General features: G+C 39.1%; 1 protein-coding gene across 11 annotated transcripts in view; it reads left to right on the forward strand.

Moving 5' to 3' along the window:
- Positions 1-21,803, forward strand: part of ENPP2 (ectonucleotide pyrophosphatase/phosphodiesterase 2) — a 101,194-nt gene that overhangs the window by 68,437 nt on the left and 10,954 nt on the right. For 5 of the 11 annotated variants that reach the window (XM_032468151.1, XM_032468156.1, XM_032468155.1 and 2 more), the window contains 10 exons: positions 1,539-1,664; positions 4,921-4,952; positions 5,646-5,773; positions 8,080-8,167; positions 8,331-8,418; positions 9,527-9,711; positions 12,270-12,321; positions 18,648-18,722; positions 20,036-20,172; positions 21,167-21,302. In XM_032468151.1, coding sequence (XP_032324042.1) covers positions 1,539-1,664; positions 4,921-4,952; positions 5,646-5,773; positions 8,080-8,167; positions 8,331-8,418; positions 9,527-9,711; positions 12,270-12,321; positions 18,648-18,722; positions 20,036-20,172; positions 21,167-21,302 — 1,047 coding nt within the window. The remainder of the gene's footprint in view (positions 1-1,538; positions 1,665-4,920; positions 4,953-5,645; positions 5,774-8,079; positions 8,168-8,330; positions 8,419-9,526; positions 9,712-12,269; positions 12,322-18,647; positions 18,723-20,035; positions 20,173-21,166; positions 21,303-21,803) is intronic. The other 6 variants (XM_032468153.1, XM_032468158.1, XM_006186475.3 and 3 more) reach the window with 3 other exon arrangements.

Consider the following 21,803-nt stretch of genomic DNA (forward strand, 5'->3'; position numbering starts at 1 on the left):
TCCTTAAAAGGTGGTATGGTCTAGTGTTTCAGAGCCTGGGCTTTGGAGTAAGAATGAGTTTCAGTGGAGCTCAAATTGCACTGTGCCACTTATAAGCCTATCCAAGTCTCAGCCTTCTCTTCCATAGAGTGAGGACACTAACGTCACCTACACAGAGTTAGTTGGGAGGATGAAGGGTGATGATGCTTGAGAAGCACTTTGAAAGCAAGAGAGATGGTTCACCACTGGCGGGACATAAGGTGACTTAGAAATGTAGCAAATGGAAGATCCTTCTAGTCTTCCACTAATATATATTTAGAGACTTCCCTTTCCTGGATTGATGTTGTACTAGAACATGAGATGTTTATTGTTTTTTCTTTCTTCCTGAGATTTAAATATTAAAAATCAGGATATATAGCCCTTCTGCTCTGTTGTTCCTTCCAATTTGTATTTAAAAAAAAAAGGGGGGAGGGGAGTCTGGATCTAGGACCCCAGAAAGTGATAATTTGAATTTTACCAGCTCTGGGCCACTCTGGGTTATATTTTTTAATTCCAAAATCTTAGGGAATCCTTTACAGTATCATTTATGTTCTCCCTCTTAAAGAACATTCAGATATTGGGTTGTACAAAATAATGGCTTAAACTTTTTATAGTGCCATCTCATCTGATAAATTCTGAAATGACAATAAAGTTCTCTTCCAGCCTCCATGGTTTGTGATTCAAAGATTTGAGCTTGCTTTTTTTTTTTTAATTTATTTTTTAACATTGATCAAGAACTTTTCCTTAATGGTAGGCAGGGAACAAATCTTGGGTGAGTGGGGAGAATATTTGTTGGTTTAAAAAATTCCCTACCTAGACCCTTTTTGTGTTCTAGTTGCAAGCTTTCAGTTTTGACTGATTACCTTGTTTACGACTTGTTTTCAGCGTTATTTTGTTTTTCAGTTTGGGTGGTCATGGGGCGGACATTTTTCTTTCTCATCTCTTGTTGCCAGTATTGTTCTGTCAGTAACATCCAAGGCCACCAGTGGAGGCAGTGAGGACTGGTGATTATGTGCTCAAGTCAGAAGATATATTAGAGAGAGAGAGTTGGAAAATGACATTTTGTAAAAGAGACACAGAACTATATATTCCAGTTATTTACACCACCTCCAGCTGGGAAGAGTTTAAAGCAATCTAGGATTTTTTTTTTTTTAAAGAATATATCTTTTTCATAATGACCATGTATATAGTTTTTTTGTTTTTTTTTTTTTTTTTTTTTAAGATCATGGTTACTTCCTTTGTCTTGTTGTTCTTGCTGAATGGCTTCAAATGATAATTGAGATGATGTGTTTTCAACCTTCTGGTGCTGCAAGATGATGTGACTAAGTCAAAGTCTGGTGAAAAGATTATATAAAGAAGCATTACAAAATTTAAAGTCAAGTTAAGAAATCTCAGAAGCGAGGGGCCCCCACATTAAGTTGTTAAAAGCAAATTAGGAGATACTTGAATATTATCTTTAGTGTCTGTGTTGAGATATTAATTTTATAATTGCCTGAAAATGCTTTCTTTTTTTCCTGTAGGAATGGAAGATGTCACATGTGATAGGACTGAATTCTTGAGCAATTACCTGACTAACGTGGATGACATTACTTTAGTGCCTGGAACCCTAGGAAGAATTCGATCCAAATTTAGCAATAATGCTAAATGTAAGTTGACTCTTAAAGTGCCAAGCTGTTAGAATGGTAATTTAGTGGAGTGAGAAAGGGCTTGTTCTCTGAGGCTGGGCTACTTGGGTAGAATCCCTGGCTTTGCTACTTCTTAGCCGAGTGAACTTAAATAAGTCATTTAAACTCTAAACCTCAGGGATTTTGTTTTTGTTTTTGTTTTTAATCTGAAGAAAGAGAATGATAATAACAGCTAGCTCATGGGAGTTGTTGTGAAAATGAATCTATGTGTATCACTTAGAACAGTTCCTGGCACATGGTAGCATTATATAAATATTTGCTCTTGTTTTTATCATGTGGAAAACACACTTAATTTGAGGCATGTGTATGACCATAAACTTCTGTTTACAAGAGAAAAACTTTCCAAGAAGAGGTTCAGGCTTACTCTTGAGCGGAAGCTGGGGAGTCCATGACAGCGTTGACAGAACCACACTCAGACCCTGAACCTTCCCAGGAGCATGGTTGAAGGGGACCCTTCACCTTTATAAAAGTGATCGACAGAACCCAGGAGAAACTATTAAGCCCTTGGAAAGTGGCAGCTGTTTTAAAAGATTAGAGATAAACAGGAATAATCTTATCATCACTCATATTTTACACATTTGGGATCTGATACGCCACTGATGAGAACTTTGATTTATGGGCTCGGATATTTTATGTATTGCCCAACCACCTAGCTTTTGAGAAGTGTATAGTTTTATTGGAAACATGCTGCATTTTGGGGAAAAAAAAGACTCCTTTAGCATTTTTAGCCTTGGGAATAAGAAACCATTGGCATCAAGCATAAAGCTTTGGAAAATTAAGTTTTTCCCAAACAACGTTCCTGAGTCAACACAAATGGGAACTGTTCCAAGGTCAACTCCAGGCAACGCTGTGAAATAAACAGTGTTGGTGGCTCTGCCTTCTCTTTTTCATGCTTTTCTGTCTTCTGTGTCCTCTCTTCTCCTCTGCTCACTTGAGATAGGCAGGCTCTCTCCAGAGACGGCCTGCCAAGTCACTACGTAACCTCATGAATTAGTATTTGCATTTTAGGGCTTGCGCAAGAAAGGTTTTATCTATTTTGAAAGGTATTTGAGACATCAGTGAAAGTAATGGAGGGGTTGTTTTAAGGGGAAAGAAAAACTTTCCTGGGGCCAATGAAATGATAACTACCAATAATTAAATGTTTTGTAATTTTACAAAACACTTTGATACACTTTGTGAGGGACAGGCGAGCAGGGTGGTTAAGAGCACAGCCAGCGTGGCAAGGTGTCCGGGGTCAAATCTCAGCTCTGCCGGCTGCTCACGCTGTCACCTTGGGTAAGCCACTTAAATACTCTGTGCCTCGGTTTCCTCATCTGTAAAATAAGGTTGCTGGGAAGATTAAAGGAGAGCTTATCTACATATCACTTAGACTAGTGTTTAGCACATAGTCAAAGCTATACAAATGTTAGTTACGACAGTGACGTTTTCGTCACATCACTCTTGCAGCCAGATTATACACACACCATCTTACTTAATCCTTCCAATGGCCCTATGTGACAGCTATTGTATCCCCTCTTATAAACAGTAACAATCAAGGCTCAGAGAGAGGCGAGGTTACTGGCTACGAGTATGACAGTGGCAGGGCTGGGATTTCAACCCAGGTGCTTAACTGAGTTTTAACCACCACCTTGCACTGGGGGTCCTTTCTGCTCTCACAAAGTGGGAGCTGTCAGCCGAAGAGGACTGAGTAGTTTGGAATTGTAGGATTGGTGTCCCCCACATGGGCTCAGACATCTGTTATTTCCTAGAAGTTCTCTGGGATTTGTCTGAGCTATTTATTTTTCTTCATTATCAAAGAATATGAGCTTAACACTGTTTGGTTCCTTTGAGGACTGTGGTTTATGAGGCCACAGTGTGTCTCAGTTCAAAGCATGGCTTGCTCAGTCAGATTGCCCGTAGGGTCCCAGTGTGCATGTGCGCCCTGCCGCCACCTTCTAAATGCTCATTGGCTTAGCAAGGATTCTAACAGCACCTACCTCCCGGAGTGGTTGTGAAAGACCAGAGAGACAGTGTCTGCAAAGCTCTTACAGGGAGACTGCACGTTGTATGCACACAATTTGGGTTAATTATTATTGCTCTCATGATTACTGATTTGCTTGCCATTAAAAGATGTAACTAAATTTTAACCCCAGTTTAAGCAGAAGGGACTCCATTTTTACCTTTGGATTTCACAGCTTTAGAACTAAGATTCTGAACATTGTCTTTGAAGAGTGTATATGTATGCTGCAAGGCAAGCTTCTTCATGCATTTGCAACAAATATGAACTAATATTTATTTATACTTATTAACCAATGTTTATTGAGTGCTTACGATGCACCAGGCCCCAGGGATGCAGCAGGAAGTGACAGAGACATGACCTGCTCTACTGGTGTTTATATTCCAGGGACAGCTGCCTCCTGACTGTTGGTATCTCTTCTGAGCGCTGCTTTCCTTTTCTGCTGATTCTATAATGACATACTGAAGCAAATTTTTTTGAAAACAGAACAAAAATCCAAGCAACATACAATCTCCTCTTTCCCCCTACACCCCCCCCCCCGCAAAAGGGGACCTTCAGATAGTGTAATCCTGTCCACAGTTTACACAGAGCCATCATTTACATAGCTTTGCTTTTAGCTCGTACAGGGTATTGACTAAAATATCCTTTGTTTGCCGGTGGTGAAAATAAAGGGGGTGCATGCATGTGTGTCTGTGGCTGGAAGGGGGCAGCTACCTATGTAATTAGACCTGTGATGTCACCGAGGAAACAAAACTCCCTTTAAAAAAATGTAACTCAATGGATTAGAAGATGTATCTTAAAGTGGATGATGGCTTGTTTCAAAGATCTGTGGATAAATAGGAAGCTTCATAAGAAGCCCCAAATACCCAGTTTAGTTCCCGATGTTAAATTTCAAGTAAACTAAATCCAGGCTGGGACCATCTGGGAGAATTTAAAGAAGCAATGTACCCAGCAATATCCTGGTGCCCTGGAAGGAGGAATTCCCTTGCAGAAGCATTAACCTGGACCCAGCAGGGACACTGACCATAGGAATTGGTCCACTTATTTTCTGCCTGTCACTTACTGAAATATTAAATACCCCCACAGTTTTACATATATTTTAAACAAAACCTAAAGTGGTAGCTCTTCTAGGAGAAAAAAAAATGGAATCTCTCGCAAAATGATTTCTCTCAGTGATTATTGCCAACTCTTTTGAAATCTTTTCCTTTTCTCTTTAAACAGATGACCCTAAAATCATTATTGCTAATCTCACGGTAAGTATCGCATGTAACCAGGCCTCTGCTTGGCGTGGCTTCCACACACTCACCTCCTGTGTTCACCTCCCCTGTGGGGTGAGAGGAGCATTTTCCTCACTGCCCTACCATCCTGTATGTTTGCTCCCCTAAGAGCTTTCAAAACTTCTGGCCTGGGGACAGCTGCAGGCTCCCTAATGGTCTTGGCAACGATACAAAATGAGAATATTTGATCTTGCCATTGAGCTGGAAAGTATTTATTTATGATTAAACAGACCCTTACTCTTTCTGAACCAGATCTGCCCACCACCCTGTTCCACCGTTTCCCCATCCAGGGTAGAGAATGTGATCACATAGGCCTGAACATGCATCCTCCTCCCTCCCCACTCCACCTCCCATCCCCGGACTTGCAGCATTTGGGAAAAGCCTTGGAGTTTGAGCTGCTCTCGGTGATGGTCTCACGATTCAGGAATGTATCTCAAAAATTTCTAACTCCCCTCTGACAACCTTCCATGTCTTCTTCAAAGTTATCTAATCGCCTTTGAATCTATTTGTTTTCAATTTTTATTATTTGATGGGGGGCTCACAAGTTCCATTTATTCACTAATTAGCCTTTGTTTGACTTAAAACCTCCTTCAGCTTTCTAGAGAAAGAATATCTTGGACTTTTCTAGAAGACACCCCACCTAAAGTCCAATATCCATTTGTATTTCAGTGTAAAAAACCAGATCAGCACTTTAAGCCTTACATGAAACAGCACCTTCCCAAACGTTTGCACTACGCCAATAATAGAAGAATTGAGGATATCCATTTATTGGTGGACCGCAGGTGGCATGTCGCAAGGTAACTTGGGCATAGGCAGTCCCTGTGTCTCATCTTTGTAACTACCTCCTTGGCACCTGGAGTGCTTTAAGGTCCTTAGCCATTATAAAAAGAAATCTCAGTTGGAAATCGCATCGTTTCCAAAGAGTTTATATGCTAGATAAACAGTTAACGCTGAGATAATTCATCTCTCGGTCCCTGATCTCAGCATCCCTGTGGCTTTTTGTAGCCTCTTAGTCCATCTTTGTGTGTATGTCTCTTTCATTTTTCAAACTAACATTCTAGCTCCTATTCTGATTACTTGAGTGAGTCAAAAGTATGGCTGGGACATTGCCTTGCCACACTGGGCTGATTTGGTCTCTGTTGATAAGACTGTAGTCTGTAGTGATATTTATAGAAGAGTTCAGAAAATGTTGTTAATCTTTACACTTCTATTACTGCGAGCATGTTTTACATTGCCTTAAATATTTCAGATGTTTGCCTTGTTTTGAGCTACAAAAGCCTCTCCAAACATGGAAGAGACTACTCCTTGCTCTTGAATCTGGTGTGGATGTGTCTGAACTCTAGCCTGTTCCAAAGAGCTAATTATCAAAAGCTTAATCCCTTTTGCACAGACCTGGAAGCAGCCCTTACCCACTCACTCTTGCTTTGACTTTCTTCTTAAGAAAAGTGTAGTAAATCCATCCGTAGTAATAACTGAACAGCTACCAGATGCAGTCTGGGTAGGTACTGGGATGAACTTACAAGGGAGAGAAGATAACGAGGAAATGTTGGTCCCTAAGAGTTCGTATCCGTATGGACCATCTGGAGATATGCATGTGACAAATACATAAATACCCTACTGCAATTGTCAGGGATACATTAGGTTAAATATGTAGGATTATGAAGAGAGATGCATAAGGACTAGAAGTTATTGAAGTCACGTAGAACAGACAAGGGGAATCTTCAAGGAAAAGTTACAAAAATGTGACCAAAATGGCTTCACTGAGTATATCTGAGTATGGGATGGCTTGGAAGAGAAAGCAAGTTTGGCACCACTGGTAGATTTAGAGGAAGAAGACCTGGGAATTGAGTAGAAGTTAAGTAAAAGATGACGACTGTTGAGCAAATTAGCGTAGACCAAAACCAAGCATTTTAATTAGCAGTAAATCTTTTAAATTTAACTCATGAATTGTTGAGTTGTTATATGCACATATCTTACTATCCCAAGTTGAAAGTACTTTTCCTAAGAGTGAGGACCCCCAAATTTAATTTCTTTGTTTTCCCCCAAGTACTTTACTTCAGTGTGATGTACTTATAGGTACTTAAGAAATATTTGTATTAATAAACATGAACATTTTTTTGAAAAGTGCTACATGACATTAAGCAAAAGGCATCTTCCTCTCAGAACAAGGAATGTCAAGTGCTTCTGATGTCTGGAAAGCAGACTTTCTGTTTTCTGTTTCTAAATAAGAGATACTGTCCAGGTGAGGCTTAGCTTTTGTTAAATATGCCACTATTACAAATGTTAAGTTTACCACTCAGTTATGCTCTCTAGTTGTGCTACTAGGTAAATTTGTATGCAAACATTTTTATAGAAGATAGATCTCCATTCATTGATTAAACATCAGCGTATTTTAAAAGTGTCGCCTATGTGCTTGGCATTGAGCATAGTGATGGGTACGTAGAAGCGAACCAGACAAACCTGGTCCCAGAGGGGAGAATTTTACGGTCTCGGAGCTAGTGAAGCGCATGAGCATACAGAACATAGGCATACCTCGTTTGTTCTGCACATATTGAGTTTTCAACAAATTGAAGGTTTGTGGCAACCCTGCATTGAAAAAGACTATTGGCGCCATTTTTCTAACAGCATTATTTTTTAAATTAAGGTGTGTACATTGTTTTTTCAGACATAATGCTATTGCACACTTAATAGACTTTAGTCTAGTATAAATATAACTTTTATAGGCACTGAAAAACCAAAAAATTCATATGACAATTTATTATGGTATTGACTTGCTTGGTCTGGAACCAGACGTGCAACATCTCCGAGGTGAGTCTGTACCTGTGACCACTGCTTTGCTCAGTGCCAGCACGATGTAAGAGGAGGGCACCAGGACTTCTGGTCAGGGGTCCCCATTTGTCCTGGGCTGACCATCAAAGCAAAAGTGCTTGGGGGCAAATGAACATCATCATCTTTTGATCCCCACCGGAATGATGCAGTTAAAATGGAGACAAATATGCTTGCAAAATCCACTTCATAGAGAGTTTTTTTGTTCACTGAACTTTTTTCTTTTAATCAGAATGATTTCATGAGAAATTCTGACTGTGCAACTGTTTTGCTATAGGAAACCTTTGGATGTTTATAAGAAACCATCGGGAAAATGTTTTTTCCAGGGAGACCATGGATTTGATAACAAGGTCAACAGTATGCAGGTATGCTCACAGAAGTATGAACTGAAGTGTTGGAGCTGTTCTCAGAACTGATGGGGATGGTGGTGTGAGTGAGGCTCGTGAAGTACTCATAAATGGAGGAAGGGTTGCTACTGGATCTTAGCAAAGCCTAATTGTTTTTGTTTGTTTTCTTTTCTTTTGGAAGACTGTTTTTGTAGGTTATGGCCCAACATTTAAGTACAAGACTAAAGTGCCTCCATTTGAAAACATTGAACTTTACAATGTTATGTGTGGTAAGTCACTTATTTAATCAAAACCAATAAAACAATCTTGAGTTAACATATGACCTCCTTCAATGTCAGAGAAAGAAATGAGGTGTCTGTTTTCTGGGATCACCTCGTCCTTTCACACACAAAAAAATGTTGTAAGTTGCCCATTGGTTCAAGGGACAGAATATCATCCCCTTCTAAGGCTTCTTTGTCTTCCTTCAACAGTTGACTAATGGGGAGTTTTCATAGTGTTGCTGTTGGCAGCCTTGGGCTGATCTAACATAGCATTACAGTTTGACACCACTGGTCAGAGACCGGGTGAAGCAAGAGTTCGGTACAGAGCTTTCTCCCACCTCCATCTCTCGCGTTGCAGCCCAGTTAAAATTGTTGCCAGCTTGCATCCTGGCCAGCTATTTATGTGCTTCTAATTATTTTTCTTCCTTGAGTTTCTAGTTGCTGAATGAGGACAACTTTTCCTATTTAGTAAGGGAGTGCCAGTCTGGTGGTTAGAGGGGGAGTCTGAAAGTCGGGTCTCCTGGGTTCTTTTCCCATCTTGGCTGCTAGCTCTCCCCTGCCCTGCCTCTCAGCTTAGGCAAGTCACTGTATGCTCGCTTGGCAACCATTCACTTGCTATGAAATCAGCCTGTTCATTTCACAGCGGCACTTCAGGGCACAAGGCCAAAGCCTCCTCTTGTCCCCGAACTTCTGTGGAGTGCATTGGAGGGCAGACTAAAGGTTATTTACTGATTATAAGTCCCATTTCAAAATTTGGGATTAAAAGTCTCAGACAAGCAGAAAGGCAATGATCCTGACACTGATAGTGCTTGAGTGGAAACCATCACAGGCACAGGCAGTAGCCAAGTAAGACCCTCTTCCTTGCACTCTTTCTTTCTGGGAATGTCTCTCTTTACAATCAATGAACATGCTATTTCCAAAAGCTGTTGTCAAAATGTGACCAGGCAGGAATACTTTAGGAAGTAAGAAGTGAGCCTACGGTCTAAATTTGGTTTTGTCCAGTTCTAATGTGTATTCCAAGTTTTCAGACCCTTGGAAGGTGAATGGTCTTGACTCTCACTATATCCCATCTAAAATATTTACAGACTACCTGGCTTCTTTTCTTTCTTCTTATCAGATCTCCTGGGATTGAAGCCAGCGCCTAATAACGGGACCCATGGAAGTTTGAATCATCTCCTGCGCACTAATACTTTCAGGCCAACCATGCCAGAGGAGGTTACGAGACCCAGTTACCCAGGGATTATGTACCTTCAGTCTGACTTTGACCTGGGCTGTACCTGTGATGATAAGGTAGAGCCAAAGGTAGAAATAATCTTTTTATGTTTTTCATGGAGGAGGCTGGTGGGCGTAGAGCATCCGTTAGGACTTTCTGTGATGATATACGTAGTTTATAGCTGTATCTATCTCTAAGATGGTAGTCACTGACCAGATGTAACTTCTGAGCACCTGGAACTAAATTTTTAGTTTTGTTTAGTTACTTTAAATTTAAAGAGCCATATGTGGCTCAGTGGCTGCTCTGCTGGACAGCACAGGCATAGATAATGAAGAGCAAAAAGTAAAATTCGTAATGCTATGCTGTGGAGTCACAATTCCCAGCCCAAAGTTTTTTTCCTTTTTTTCAACCTGGATTACATGTCTATCAGTCATGGTCTCAATAGGAAACAGATGGCCCACGCAGAAGAGGTTTTTCAAAAAAGTTTAAAGGGTTTGTTTCAGTCATGTTTAATGGGAAGACTATTCACAAAGGCTGGGCAGGGTAGAGGGAAATCAGTGAGGGATGGTGAGGCACCCTGGGGCTATTAGGGTACCAATCCTCAGCCTCCACACTAAAGGGCTCCACACTAAGGCAGTGACCAGCACATGGAGAAAGAGCTGTATAGGAAGGACCTCTGGGATTTGGTAGATGGGTAGAATGAATACACTGCAGCCTGGTAAAGGGGAAGTTGGGGGAGTAAATCCTACCCGCCCCTCGTCCCCTGCTGGGACCTCCCAGTGTTGGAGCCCAGCTAGAGGGCAAGTTTTCTTTCTGATGCAGTCCCTAGAGGGCAGTCTCCCAGGGCACAGAGCCGGGTAGGGAAGGGAACAGCACGTTGTTGGTGGCGGTGAAAATAAGGACTACCCAGCACATTGTGATTGGACAGTTTTTGAAACAAACTACATGTGTTCAACAATGATTTGCATATTGAATTTTATACTGATCAAAGACTTTAGAGCTGCCAATCAGTGCTTCTGACAGCAAAGAAATAACCAGTGTTACCACACTGAGTTGATAGGACTCCAACACAAGGCAAAGAAATCTGTTATTTTCACATGTGTGGTTTTATTACAGGCAAATATGTCATCTTTCTATTAGACCTTTCTATTAGAAAAATGGAAAATAGTTTTCCTTCTGGTCTAGCCCCCTTCCCTTCCATTTGCTACCTCCTAGGGGCCTAGGAGCCACAGTTTGGGAGGCCCACCATGGAAGAAAGTTTGCTCTGCCTCCTTACTGTCCCCCCTACCCCCGCCCTTTATCCTTCCTACTGTAGCTCCTGATGAGAACTAATGAGGCTAATTAGTATAAAACAGGTAATTCTAAGACCTCAGCTAGAGGAGTTGAGTTGCCCAAGTCAACAGGAAGTGGTCTTTGAAGTGAATTCCAGATATAATTTTAGAGGAATCTGTTAGCTGTATCTTGTTGTCTGAATTACCTTTCTTCTGGGGAACAAGAAATAGTTTGGTTATTTTATCTTAAACCATTTTAGAGGAATTCTAGATCATCTGTATTTTGTCAGTGGGTTTCACCAAAAGACTACTTTCCTTTTCTTAAAAAAAAAATACAGACTTACTGATAAGGTATAGAGATTAATAAAATGAAGATTTTAATATACACATTGTGAGAAAGACAACATTACAGATGGAGTGGAATCTCCACGTGACACCTCCCCATCCCAACCCCACTTCCTTCCTACCCCAGACATAATTAACATCCCAAATAGAGTGTGCATAATTGCCAAGCAGACCTCTATACTTTCACTCCATACCTTAAGTAGCTCTTAAATAATATATTAAGTAATCTTTAGTATAGTTCCCTAAAATAACCTATAGTATCATTTTGCACATTATATACTTTTATGTAAATGCTATTATGCTATGTGTCCTGCAATTATTTTGTTCATCATTATGTTTTTGAGATGTATGCCTATTATTATGTGAAGCTTTAGCTCATTTATTTTGACCGCTGAGTTAATATTTAATCCTATCAATATACCATACTGAATTTATTCATTTTCCTATTTGAGAACATTTGGTAATTTCCAGCTGTTAGTGTCTCCAGACAATGCTGCAATAGACATTACTGTAGATGTCTTTTTGTGCACATACGCTTGAGTGTCTCTAGTAGCTGTAGTGGGAGTTGGAGTGGCTGAGTCATGACTTTTCAGAATTGCTGAGTCATTATGTTTCAGCTTTAGAAAAAGCAATTTCACAGGTTAGTTTGAGATTCACTTTAGTGTACCTTGAGATTAATCTGAAATATTGAGGCAATATTCAAATTAATGTACATATATATGCCCTAATCATCATTGCCAACATGGGAGGTTAGTACCATAACTACCCATAGTTTTAAGGAAAGGAAACAAAGTCGAGGAGAGAGTAAATAACATTCATGACCATAGAATCACCAGGAAGTGAAGCCTAAAATTTCAATTTGAGATAGAATAGTAATACCTCTACAGAGCTTATGATATTGATGAAATTTAAGGATCTTGTTTTGAATTTGGCTGGGTACTAAGGAGAGAGAAGGGTACTGGAAAAAAAGAACATTTCTGATTTTCTTTCTTTTCTCTCTCTCTCTCTTCTTTTGGTTTTCATACATGAAGAACAAATTGGATGAACTCAACAAACGCCTTCATATAAAAGGGTCTACAGAAGGTAAGCAGTTGATGGAAAAAACAACCAGATAAGTTTTGTTGTCTAGTTTTCAAAAATTGGAGAGACTTCTTATTTACTTCATAGTGTAAGGACAATATTTTTTTAAGATTTGAATTTAGGTTGTGAAGTGATTTTAATGCCATCTGGAAAAGTATTGGTTTATTCTATGTAGACAAGATGCCAGCTGTGTAATAGTCAGAAAAGTTCCATTACCTTTTTTTCCCCCCTCAATAGCCTTTAAGCCCTCTGAAAAACAGACATACCATTGTGTCTCTGATGGATCATAAGTTTAGGTGCTGATGGGGACTTCCATGAGGGGAATGGAAGTCACAGTTATAAATGGTAGCAGCTGTTACCCGGCCTGAAGCCTCCCTCCCTGGAGAGTCAATGTGCATGTAACAGGGAGGGATGCACAGAAGGAACCAAATCAGAACTCTGTCTTCAAATAAAAATTATCTGGAACCCTAACTCATCCTTCTCTTGTTTTATGTACAATAATAACACTGCAAGTCCCATGGCAATGGGTGAAATTATATAATCCTTTACAAAAGAGCTGTAAATTATTAGGAACAACAATGCAATCTACACAAGCTCTTCTTCTGGTTTAGAAATTCCAGAAAATGAGAAGAAATTAGAAGAGGAGGGAAAGCTTCTAGTCAGGTTACTACAGCAGAATGGGATAGCATCTTGTAACAGCAAGAGAATGACCAAACTTACATTAAAAAGAAGACAGAACTCAAGCACAGCAGCCCAAGTCATGCAGTAAAGATGCACATAGTCAAATTCTCTTGAGAGCATTACTTGGGTTATTAGCTGACATGTGGTTCTGTTTATCACATGTGCTGTTTCCAATCTGATTAAGTAAAGGTTGAGGAAACTGGGGGAAGATTTTATTTACTTGACTTATTTTCCCGCTTTATAAAGAAAGATCTTCATCTTCCCTCTTCTCTTTCTGCATCGCCACCCTCCCCCTTCTCTTTTTCATGATAGAACACACAGACTCTGGCATGTTTGGGTAAACACAGCTTTGGAGATAGGACTTAGTTGGTGGAACACAATCCTTTACAAACTCTAGAAGTGATTTGAAATGTTTGACATCTAACCTCTAATGGACCGCAATGTCACTGTAACCAGAGAAGTTGAAATGCTGCTCAGATCAAGGGGGTAGAGTCTCATGATTTGAGTTTTTCAAATATTCAATCACCAAGACAGAGATTTTACTGAAAGGTTTATCTTGAAAAAAATCACTAATGAAATAGTGAATTATGATAACTTTGAATGGACGCTCATGTTTTTGCTGATTCAAACTCGAGCTATTCGTGGTCCTAAAACATTTCCGTCTGGGAAAACACCCTGCATTTAGTTTGTTGGTGGCAGTGTGCTCATATGACAAAACCAGTCCCAGAACTCACCCTAAACAGTAGCTTCAAACTTCTGAGTATGAAAATAAAGAGGCATCTTCAGGGTGAATCGCTGACTCTCAGGGCTGGAAGGAGCCATAGTTAGTAACTTCACTGCTCCATTGCTCTGCTCAGAGGTGAATATTAGTGTCGTATTTCTAGATGATGTTGTATCACTGAGGCTTACAGTTTATATACTTTCATGGAAATGGACCCTGATGGGTATTTGTCGAGCACCTGCCCTGGGCTGGGAGCTGATTTCTTCAAGATGTCTCGTTCTGTCAGCATTGTCACCGATAATTTCCAACATGTGACTTCACAATGATGACAGAATATTAGGGGAGGATCATGGTAGCGCATCCTCTTGGTCTGCTCATGGCCTAGTGGGGTAGCCTTTGATGATACAAGAGAGACTTTATTTATTTTTTGTTATAATTAACAGTTTAATATTCAGTAGACTTTTTTGGTGTATGTTGTTTCAGTCTATAGAGCATTATTTTGTATGTATGCATGATAATGGCCTTTTGCAATCGCCAATATCTAGCGTGATACAAGGGAGACTTTAAAACTATTACATGAATTACAAGTAATTACGTATTGTTGTCTTATAATGTGCAGAGCAGTGTTTTGTTTAGATGCTAGAGTATGTGTATGCCTCAGTGTTCTTTGTCCTGTTTTTCTCTCTCTTTCTCTCTCTTGGTCTTTGTCTCCTTAAGGATCCTGTCTCAGTCATTTCTTTAGCTACAAAATGACATTTTCTTGGTCCAAGTTCTTTCAGGCCTTATGCTGTATCTTGGATCATAAGTCTAGGCCCCACTGGAAATCTTCATTGTCTGCTCTGCTAGAGTAGAAACTTGTGAATTCAAGTGCATGTTATACTCAGAGTAATCACTTCCCCTTTCCAGATATCTTTGAATATATATTGAAGCTTTTAAACCATTTTGTAGGACTAAAGTTCTATGCAAATGTACAGTTATATTATTTTCATTCCTAGTTTTTTTTTTAAATACCCTCTAGGTAGCCAATTTTTTCAGAATAAACCATGTACTCTGCACATTCCATTTGTGACACTCATATGTGGCTGTTTTAATGTCACATGACATAAAACCACTCATGCATCTGTACAAAACACATGTGTAAAAGCTGTACATTCCACTATACCCAGGGGATATTTGAGGTAACAAAAGAGAGGCATATTAAATTAATCTTAGGCTATATTTTATTATAAATATTAAACTTCCAGAATTAAGTCCTTTACTAAAATGAAAAGGAAGAAAAATGTAATCTTCAAAAACTGTGATCTAAACTGTTGCTAAAGCCTTAATGTTCCTAGATATGTAGTGAATTCCAGATCTTGATTGCATGACTACTGTTTCTGAATCACATGTGTGTAATGTCTTGGCGAACTTACTGAAGTTTCATTTTGAAATCCATTGAATCCATGGATGAATGAATGAACAAATGGACATGTTTAAATCTCTCATGGCAAGCAGTTCTGGCCCTAGAACCAGGTTTATTTTTCACTGTAAGAATAATTGCACTATTTATTTTCACTTTAGTCTTTTCTTTATTTACATTGCTAGACTATGTTTTGTGTTTTCTTAGTCAGGTTGGCCTTCACTATCATCTTTGTGGGAAAAGGAATTAAAGATCATTTTAACACCTGTATGTTTGGCTCCTTATCACACACCACGAGGAGTTAGTTTAGTTAGAAAAATGACTTGAACGCTAGTAACTCTTATTAACTTTAAAGAAGAGTCCTGAGTGTGACTAGAGAGGGACTCGCCTCTGTAGCTCTTTTCAATTCTAAAATGTTTCTCATTTTCATTATTTCACTGGAGATGTTAGCCATGCTGAAGAAGGAAGGAGATATGCTTGTGTTTCTCTGTGTACGTATTCTTGTGTGTGTTTTGGGGGAGACTTGGAAGAGATCAATACATGATATAATTTTTTATGATTTATAGTAGGATTCAAGACTAATTGGATGAAATAGACACTATATTTGAATAACCTTTACCTGTCACTCTTCCTTGCTGAGATTGAAGGCGAGTGTATACCCTTTACTAAATCACTACAACTACTTTGGGTCAAGACTGAGCTAGGTGCTTAACATATATTCCTGTAGACAGTGCAATGTTCCAGTGAGATATGAGGCTTTGGGAGGTTAAATTACCGAATCACAGAGCTGTAGAGAGCTGAGCTGAGATCTGACTTCGGTCCTATATGACACTAAAGCCCCCGTACTTTCCTCTGTAAATGCTTCTTCTAAGGGCTGGAACAAAGAGAATGTGTTTGGAGTGATTCTCAGTGCATATCAGGGGTTAGAAGTTGTTTCCCAAAGTATGAGATGCTTGGATACAAATTGTTGCTCTCAGTAGCTTTTCAGCAGGCGTGACTCAGGCAGAGCTCCTGCTCAGGAGTAGATGGGTCTTCATTCCAATGTGCTCTCCATTAGAATAACCCAGCAGGCAGCCTCTACCTGGAGACAACCCAAAAAGATAAGGAGAAGAATAATGGACCAGGACATCGAAGACCTAGATTCTCGGTGCTGTTATGTAGCTGAATTATCTTGTACAAATCATCAACCGCCAGTTCCTTCATTAGTAAAATGAAGATACTGATCTGCCCAGTCTATCTCTTGGTGTTATATCAGGCAGATCATATGTAGAAAGCCAGTTCCTAAAACTCATAAAGAATAGTATTTAAAAAAAAATAAAACAATCATTTATTTATTCAGCAAGTATTTACCAAGTAGATATTGGGCATTGTTGGTGGTAGAGATACAATGCTAAATAAAATAGATAAAAGCCCTGTTTTCATTAAGTTATTATTTTATTGTGAAATTTAGCTAGTTGATGAATTACAACATAGTGTTTTAAGGGTTGAGGTAAGAAAGAGCAGGACACTCACAGAGGCACCGAATCTGATCCTGGAGGAGGTTGACACGGCAGTAAATGGTAGTAGACACTTAGGAGGAGAAAGGATGTAGGAAAAGGAAAGACCTTGGATAGAGATTTTGTGGTAAAATGTAAAAGCATATTATTGTGGGAGTGAATGTTTAAGAAAAAACAAAGAAAAGGGGAGAGATTTTCTTGTGGCTCTCAAGTCAGCCAGCTAATCTGTGGGAATATGAATCAGGAAGCTGAGGAGGGAAAAGAAACACAAACTCAAGTCTGGATGACCAAATTTTGGAAGACAAAAAGAATGAGCACTAAGGAAGTCCACACCACTTAAAAAGATTTGCCTCACAGAATTTTGCCAAGTGTGGTATTTGGAGGAGAACCTTGGTGTGTACCAAAAATGCCAGACACTATTGTAAACAGGGAACTGGGGTGTGGAAGGAAAGCTCTGGCTGGAATTTCATGGAGTAGAAACCCAGCCTGAGAAGAAACAAGCTCCACTAGATCTGTATCACGAAATCACGAGGAACATATTTCGAAAGCAGAGGCTCGCAGGCTCATCTCCAGGGGGACTGGGTTCTCAGTGAAACACTTACATGACCAGAGACTGAGTTTCATGTACACTCCTGTGGCATGACTAGGGACATTTTGCTAAACAGAAACGCAACGGGTGGCTTGTCTAAGGTGTCATAAGGAGTAGCAGACTCAAACTGTGACCAAGAACTTGTGATTCTTGGATATGCTGATAAGCTGAAAAAGGAAAATCTGAATTTTGGTTCTGGACCTTAAAGTGTGTGTTTCTTACTGCAAAGATGATTTCACCTCTTTCTTAGATAATTTGGATGATTTCACCTCTTAGATAAGACTCTTATGCTTCAGGAAGACCCAAATTGATTCTTAGGGTCAGTTGGGCACCAGACTGGATTTTAGGAGACTGCTAAAACTATTACATTCTTTTCTCTTCATGTCATATATGCTCAGTTAACAATTGAGAGAAAGTTGGTCAGATCATTAATTATTTGTGCTCCAGCTGTGTGCCAAAAACTATAGTTGTGCAGAGCTTGGGAGCCATGAAGCCCACATTTTGGACGAAAATAGTCTGTACATGCAGAGCAGAAGTGTGAGTAGAGATAGAGAAGCTTAACTGGAGAAATCAGTCAGGAGTGAGTGACTTAAGATTTGTCTCTTTCCATCTTGTTCCCTTTGTCCGTCTCCTCCTCATGTCTCTTCCATGAGAGTTGAATTGTGTGACCCTATTATTTGTCATCCCCTTTTAAATGTGAGAAGGGCAATTATACCAGGACAGCAGGCATAATGGGATGGGGGTGTCACTCTTAGCTTCGTAAGTTCTGTAAGGACTGTAGTGATGCCACCTCATCCCCACCTGTGGCATGTCTGATGCTCTGTGTTCCCTTTCCACTGTGTTGATATTTCCGGTAGAGTGTGCACCATATTGCATTTTAGTTATTTGTGTCATGTTTGTCTCTCCTATCGAACTGTGAACTTCTTGAGGGCAAAAGCTCTATCTTAATTTTCTTTACCCAGTATCTTTATTTCATAGCCCAAGGCTTGGCACAAAGAAGGTATTCAGTATACATTTGATGAGGGGGGATACATGAATGAAATCTTTGAAGATAGTGACAGGACTGGTGGAGAAGTTATTCCCAGTAAAGAGAAAAGGAGTCACATATATAATAGCACAGAATTGCTGACAACGGTCATGAGCAGTATTGCAAATGAATCAGCCTTCGTGGAATGGATGCTGTGTTGAGGAATGACAAGAAATAAGAAGGAAACAGAGTTGGTGGAGTCTATAGATTGTCTGAAACTATTATTTGATGGCTGCTCCAAAGAGGGGTGTTGCCTGGCGAAATATGGCTACTGTTTTGTTGTCCCCTTGATGGGATAGATTGGAAAATATGCTAGGTTTGCATTTGAGCTAGGAGGAATGTGTTGGGTAAGCATTAAAACTTGAATGATAAAAAGAGAATAGCTTCTCAAAGAATCTTGATACTTCTGCTTCCAGCTGAAACCAGGAAATTCAGAGGCAGCAAAAATGAAATCAAGGAAAACGTTAATGGAAATTTTGAACCTAGAAAAGGTTTGGTTTGAAGGAAAGTCTGACTTGGTTAACTGCCCCCAAGTACTACTGTTATGATTTGCTGGCTTTTTACTTGTTCGTTATATTTCATTTATATAATATTAGTGTATTATGTTCTAATTCTTAGGGGGGGTCCCCAAATTTGGCAGCTTAACCAAGGCTTCTACGTTTACTGCAATGCTTGCGAAGCCCAGCTACCCAGAACAGGCTTGTGCTGTAACCGGGTGGGCTTTTTTTTGCCTCAAATCAGCAGTTCTACTTGGGAGGGTCTCGCAAAGTAATCTACAAAGAGTTTTCTCTGTTCCTTGTGTAGAATGGTAATACTTTAATTAAAGCAACATGTATACATAATTCAATAAGTGATTGCCAGAACTGACTGTTTCTAACAGAAATAATAGTAACAGTTTTTTTTTTTCTTTTGGATTATCACTTAGGTAACTGTGAATTGCCTAAGCCTCAATCTCTAACTATTTTGGTCTATAGGACCCCAATTTCTAAGAATTTATGGCAATTCTGACTTTAGCCTATCTAAAATGGGCAGATCAAGCTCCAGGCACTTACTGTGGGTGTGGAATGAAGGTTTGCACACTAAATTCCCATGTCTTCTTAGAAGAGTAAGGTTCAAGCTTTTTTTTTTTCCCCCTAAGAGGAAAGCTTTCTCTTAGGGGTCAGAATCTACATACTGGGGTCTGAGTTCTTTAATAAGTAATGACCTCTTTTCTTCTGTATTTAAAGGACTCTCTTGAATGCCCACTTATTTTATCTATACATGTTCCTTTAAGTCCTTATCTAAAGAGTTTTCCTCCATGTCACAAATCTACTTTCTTTAAATGCTCATTACTACTCACTTTTTATGCTGAAATAATACGTTTTTGAGTTGCAGTTTACAAATAATGATCAGAGTGCCTCTTAATTAAATCATTGGTTAATTTGATGTGCCTTTTCAGGGTCAAATAAATTAATTTTATAAAAATTCAATCCTCTTGACTTCCCATTCAGCAGTGTCATTTCAAAATTTACTGTATACTGTTTCCTTCCAATACAGATTAAAATCCTTTACAGTTGGAAAACAAAACATTAAAATAAATATGGCATTTACATTACAGTTTTGATAACTGTAAGCCTTGACCCATGCTTAGGTGATCAAATAAACCACAAAAGTGTTAGGAAAACTAACCTGATTAAATTAAGGAGAAGGAGCTACCTTATTAATAAGTAAGCAAGCAAATTGTGGACAACTTGACTCTCTTTCAAATCAAACATTTGATGTAAACTTTAATATGTCTTTAACACAGTTTATTTTTCTTTCCTAGAGAGACACCTGCTCTATGGACGGCCTGCAGTGCTTTATCGGACTAGATACGCTATCTTATATCACACTGACTTTGAAAGCGGTTATAGCGAAATATTCCTAATGCCACTCTGGACATCATACACTGTTTCCAAACAGGTTATTGAGAAAATTAGGTTTCATATTCTTCATGTCATTACACTCCTTGACTTAATATAATGATTGCTTTCTTAACAGAATTTTGGCTTAGATAAGATTTTAATTTTTCCTAATGAAAGATATCCTATGTTGGATCATTTCTAAACTATCTTGAATTAGACTTTCCGCAGTGTTCCAACAACTTCATGGTAATATGTGAAATAACATACCAATTCTTTTCATTTCTTTCACTCTGCTTCTCATTGCCCAACAGTTGCAGAAACCACCAAGATTTGGCTGTTTGTTTTAATAGACTTCATTTTTTGGAGCCGTTTTAGGTTCACAGAAAGACTGAGTGGAAAGGGCAGAGAGTTCCTGTATACCCACGCCCCCGCCCCACGCACAGCCTCCCTCGCTATCAACATTCTGTTTTTTTAAATAAATGTTTTATGTTGGGGTTTTAGTTTTGGTAAAGATGAGATAGGTGAGTTTATATCAGGAATTAGAAAAATTTGTTTGGCAGTTGAGATACGTTTTTAATTTCTGAGTACAAATGACTACTTCTATTGCCCCAAACACAGCTTCTTGTTAATTTGTACTGTGTGCACTTACTTTTACTCAGGCAGGTACAATACACATCCAGTCTTTTTTTTTAATAGAAGATATATCTGTGTTATTCCTCAGAGTTATTTTTTAAGCTGTCTTCTATGGAATCCTATCGATTATATCAACAGTGAGATTTATGCCTTGTGTATTATTGTTTTACCTAAGACTAATAAGAGAGTTCTGCTACTAAAAACAATTAAGACTTTGAAAATTACTAGCTCAGTGCATATAAAACTGAGGCCCTTTTTTTTTTTTTTTAAGGAGAATATGAAACTATCAGCTATAGGAAAAGCTAATGGGGTTTTAATTTCGTCTGTTTGAAACTGAGCAATCTGGCTTCAGTATTTCCCTGTTGGTTTGGTGTTGTCTCTGCGATGGCATTACTGAATACCTCTGACTCACCATACAGGCTGAGGTCTCTGGCGTCCCCGAACACCTGACCAGTTGTGTCCGGCCTGATGTCCGTGTTTCTCCGAGTTTCAGTCAGAGCTGTTTGGCCTACAAAAATGATAAACAGATGTCCTATGGATTTCTCTTTCCTCCTTGTAAGTTACAGAATACCAGGCTCTGACCATTCTGGAGGGATGTTATTTTGTGGAGTCTGGCGTGTGCAACTTGGTATTTAGGATTTCAGTGGTTTTCAGGGTTTTCTTCAAGAGGGGTGCTCAAGAGATTGAAGAGATGAACTTCTATGGGATCCTTGCAAAAGCAGCCAGAAAAGAGACCAGCTTTTGCAAATCCTATTCCAGGGCAATTCTAAAGTGCAAAGGAATATTCTGTGTGTTCCCTGACATCATTAAATGAGAATCTGAAAGTGAAATAGTAAATTATTAAGATATTAATCTTTTAAATAACACTAAAAGGTGGTCACTTAAGACTACATTAATAATTCCTCATTACCGTGATGATGTTTTTTGAAGTCTAAATTATGTGACTGAAATCAAGAAATTCTTCTACATAATAGTTAGTAGACCCAAGACTAAGTAAGAAGAAAAAGAATTGTAAAAAAATTTTTAGAGAGACCTATTGAGTGAAGAAAAGAGGCT

This window comes from Camelus ferus, chromosome 25, assembly GCF_009834535.1.
Source record: "Camelus ferus isolate YT-003-E chromosome 25, BCGSAC_Cfer_1.0, whole genome shotgun sequence".
Lineage (NCBI taxonomy): Eukaryota > Metazoa > Chordata > Mammalia > Artiodactyla > Camelidae > Camelus > Camelus ferus.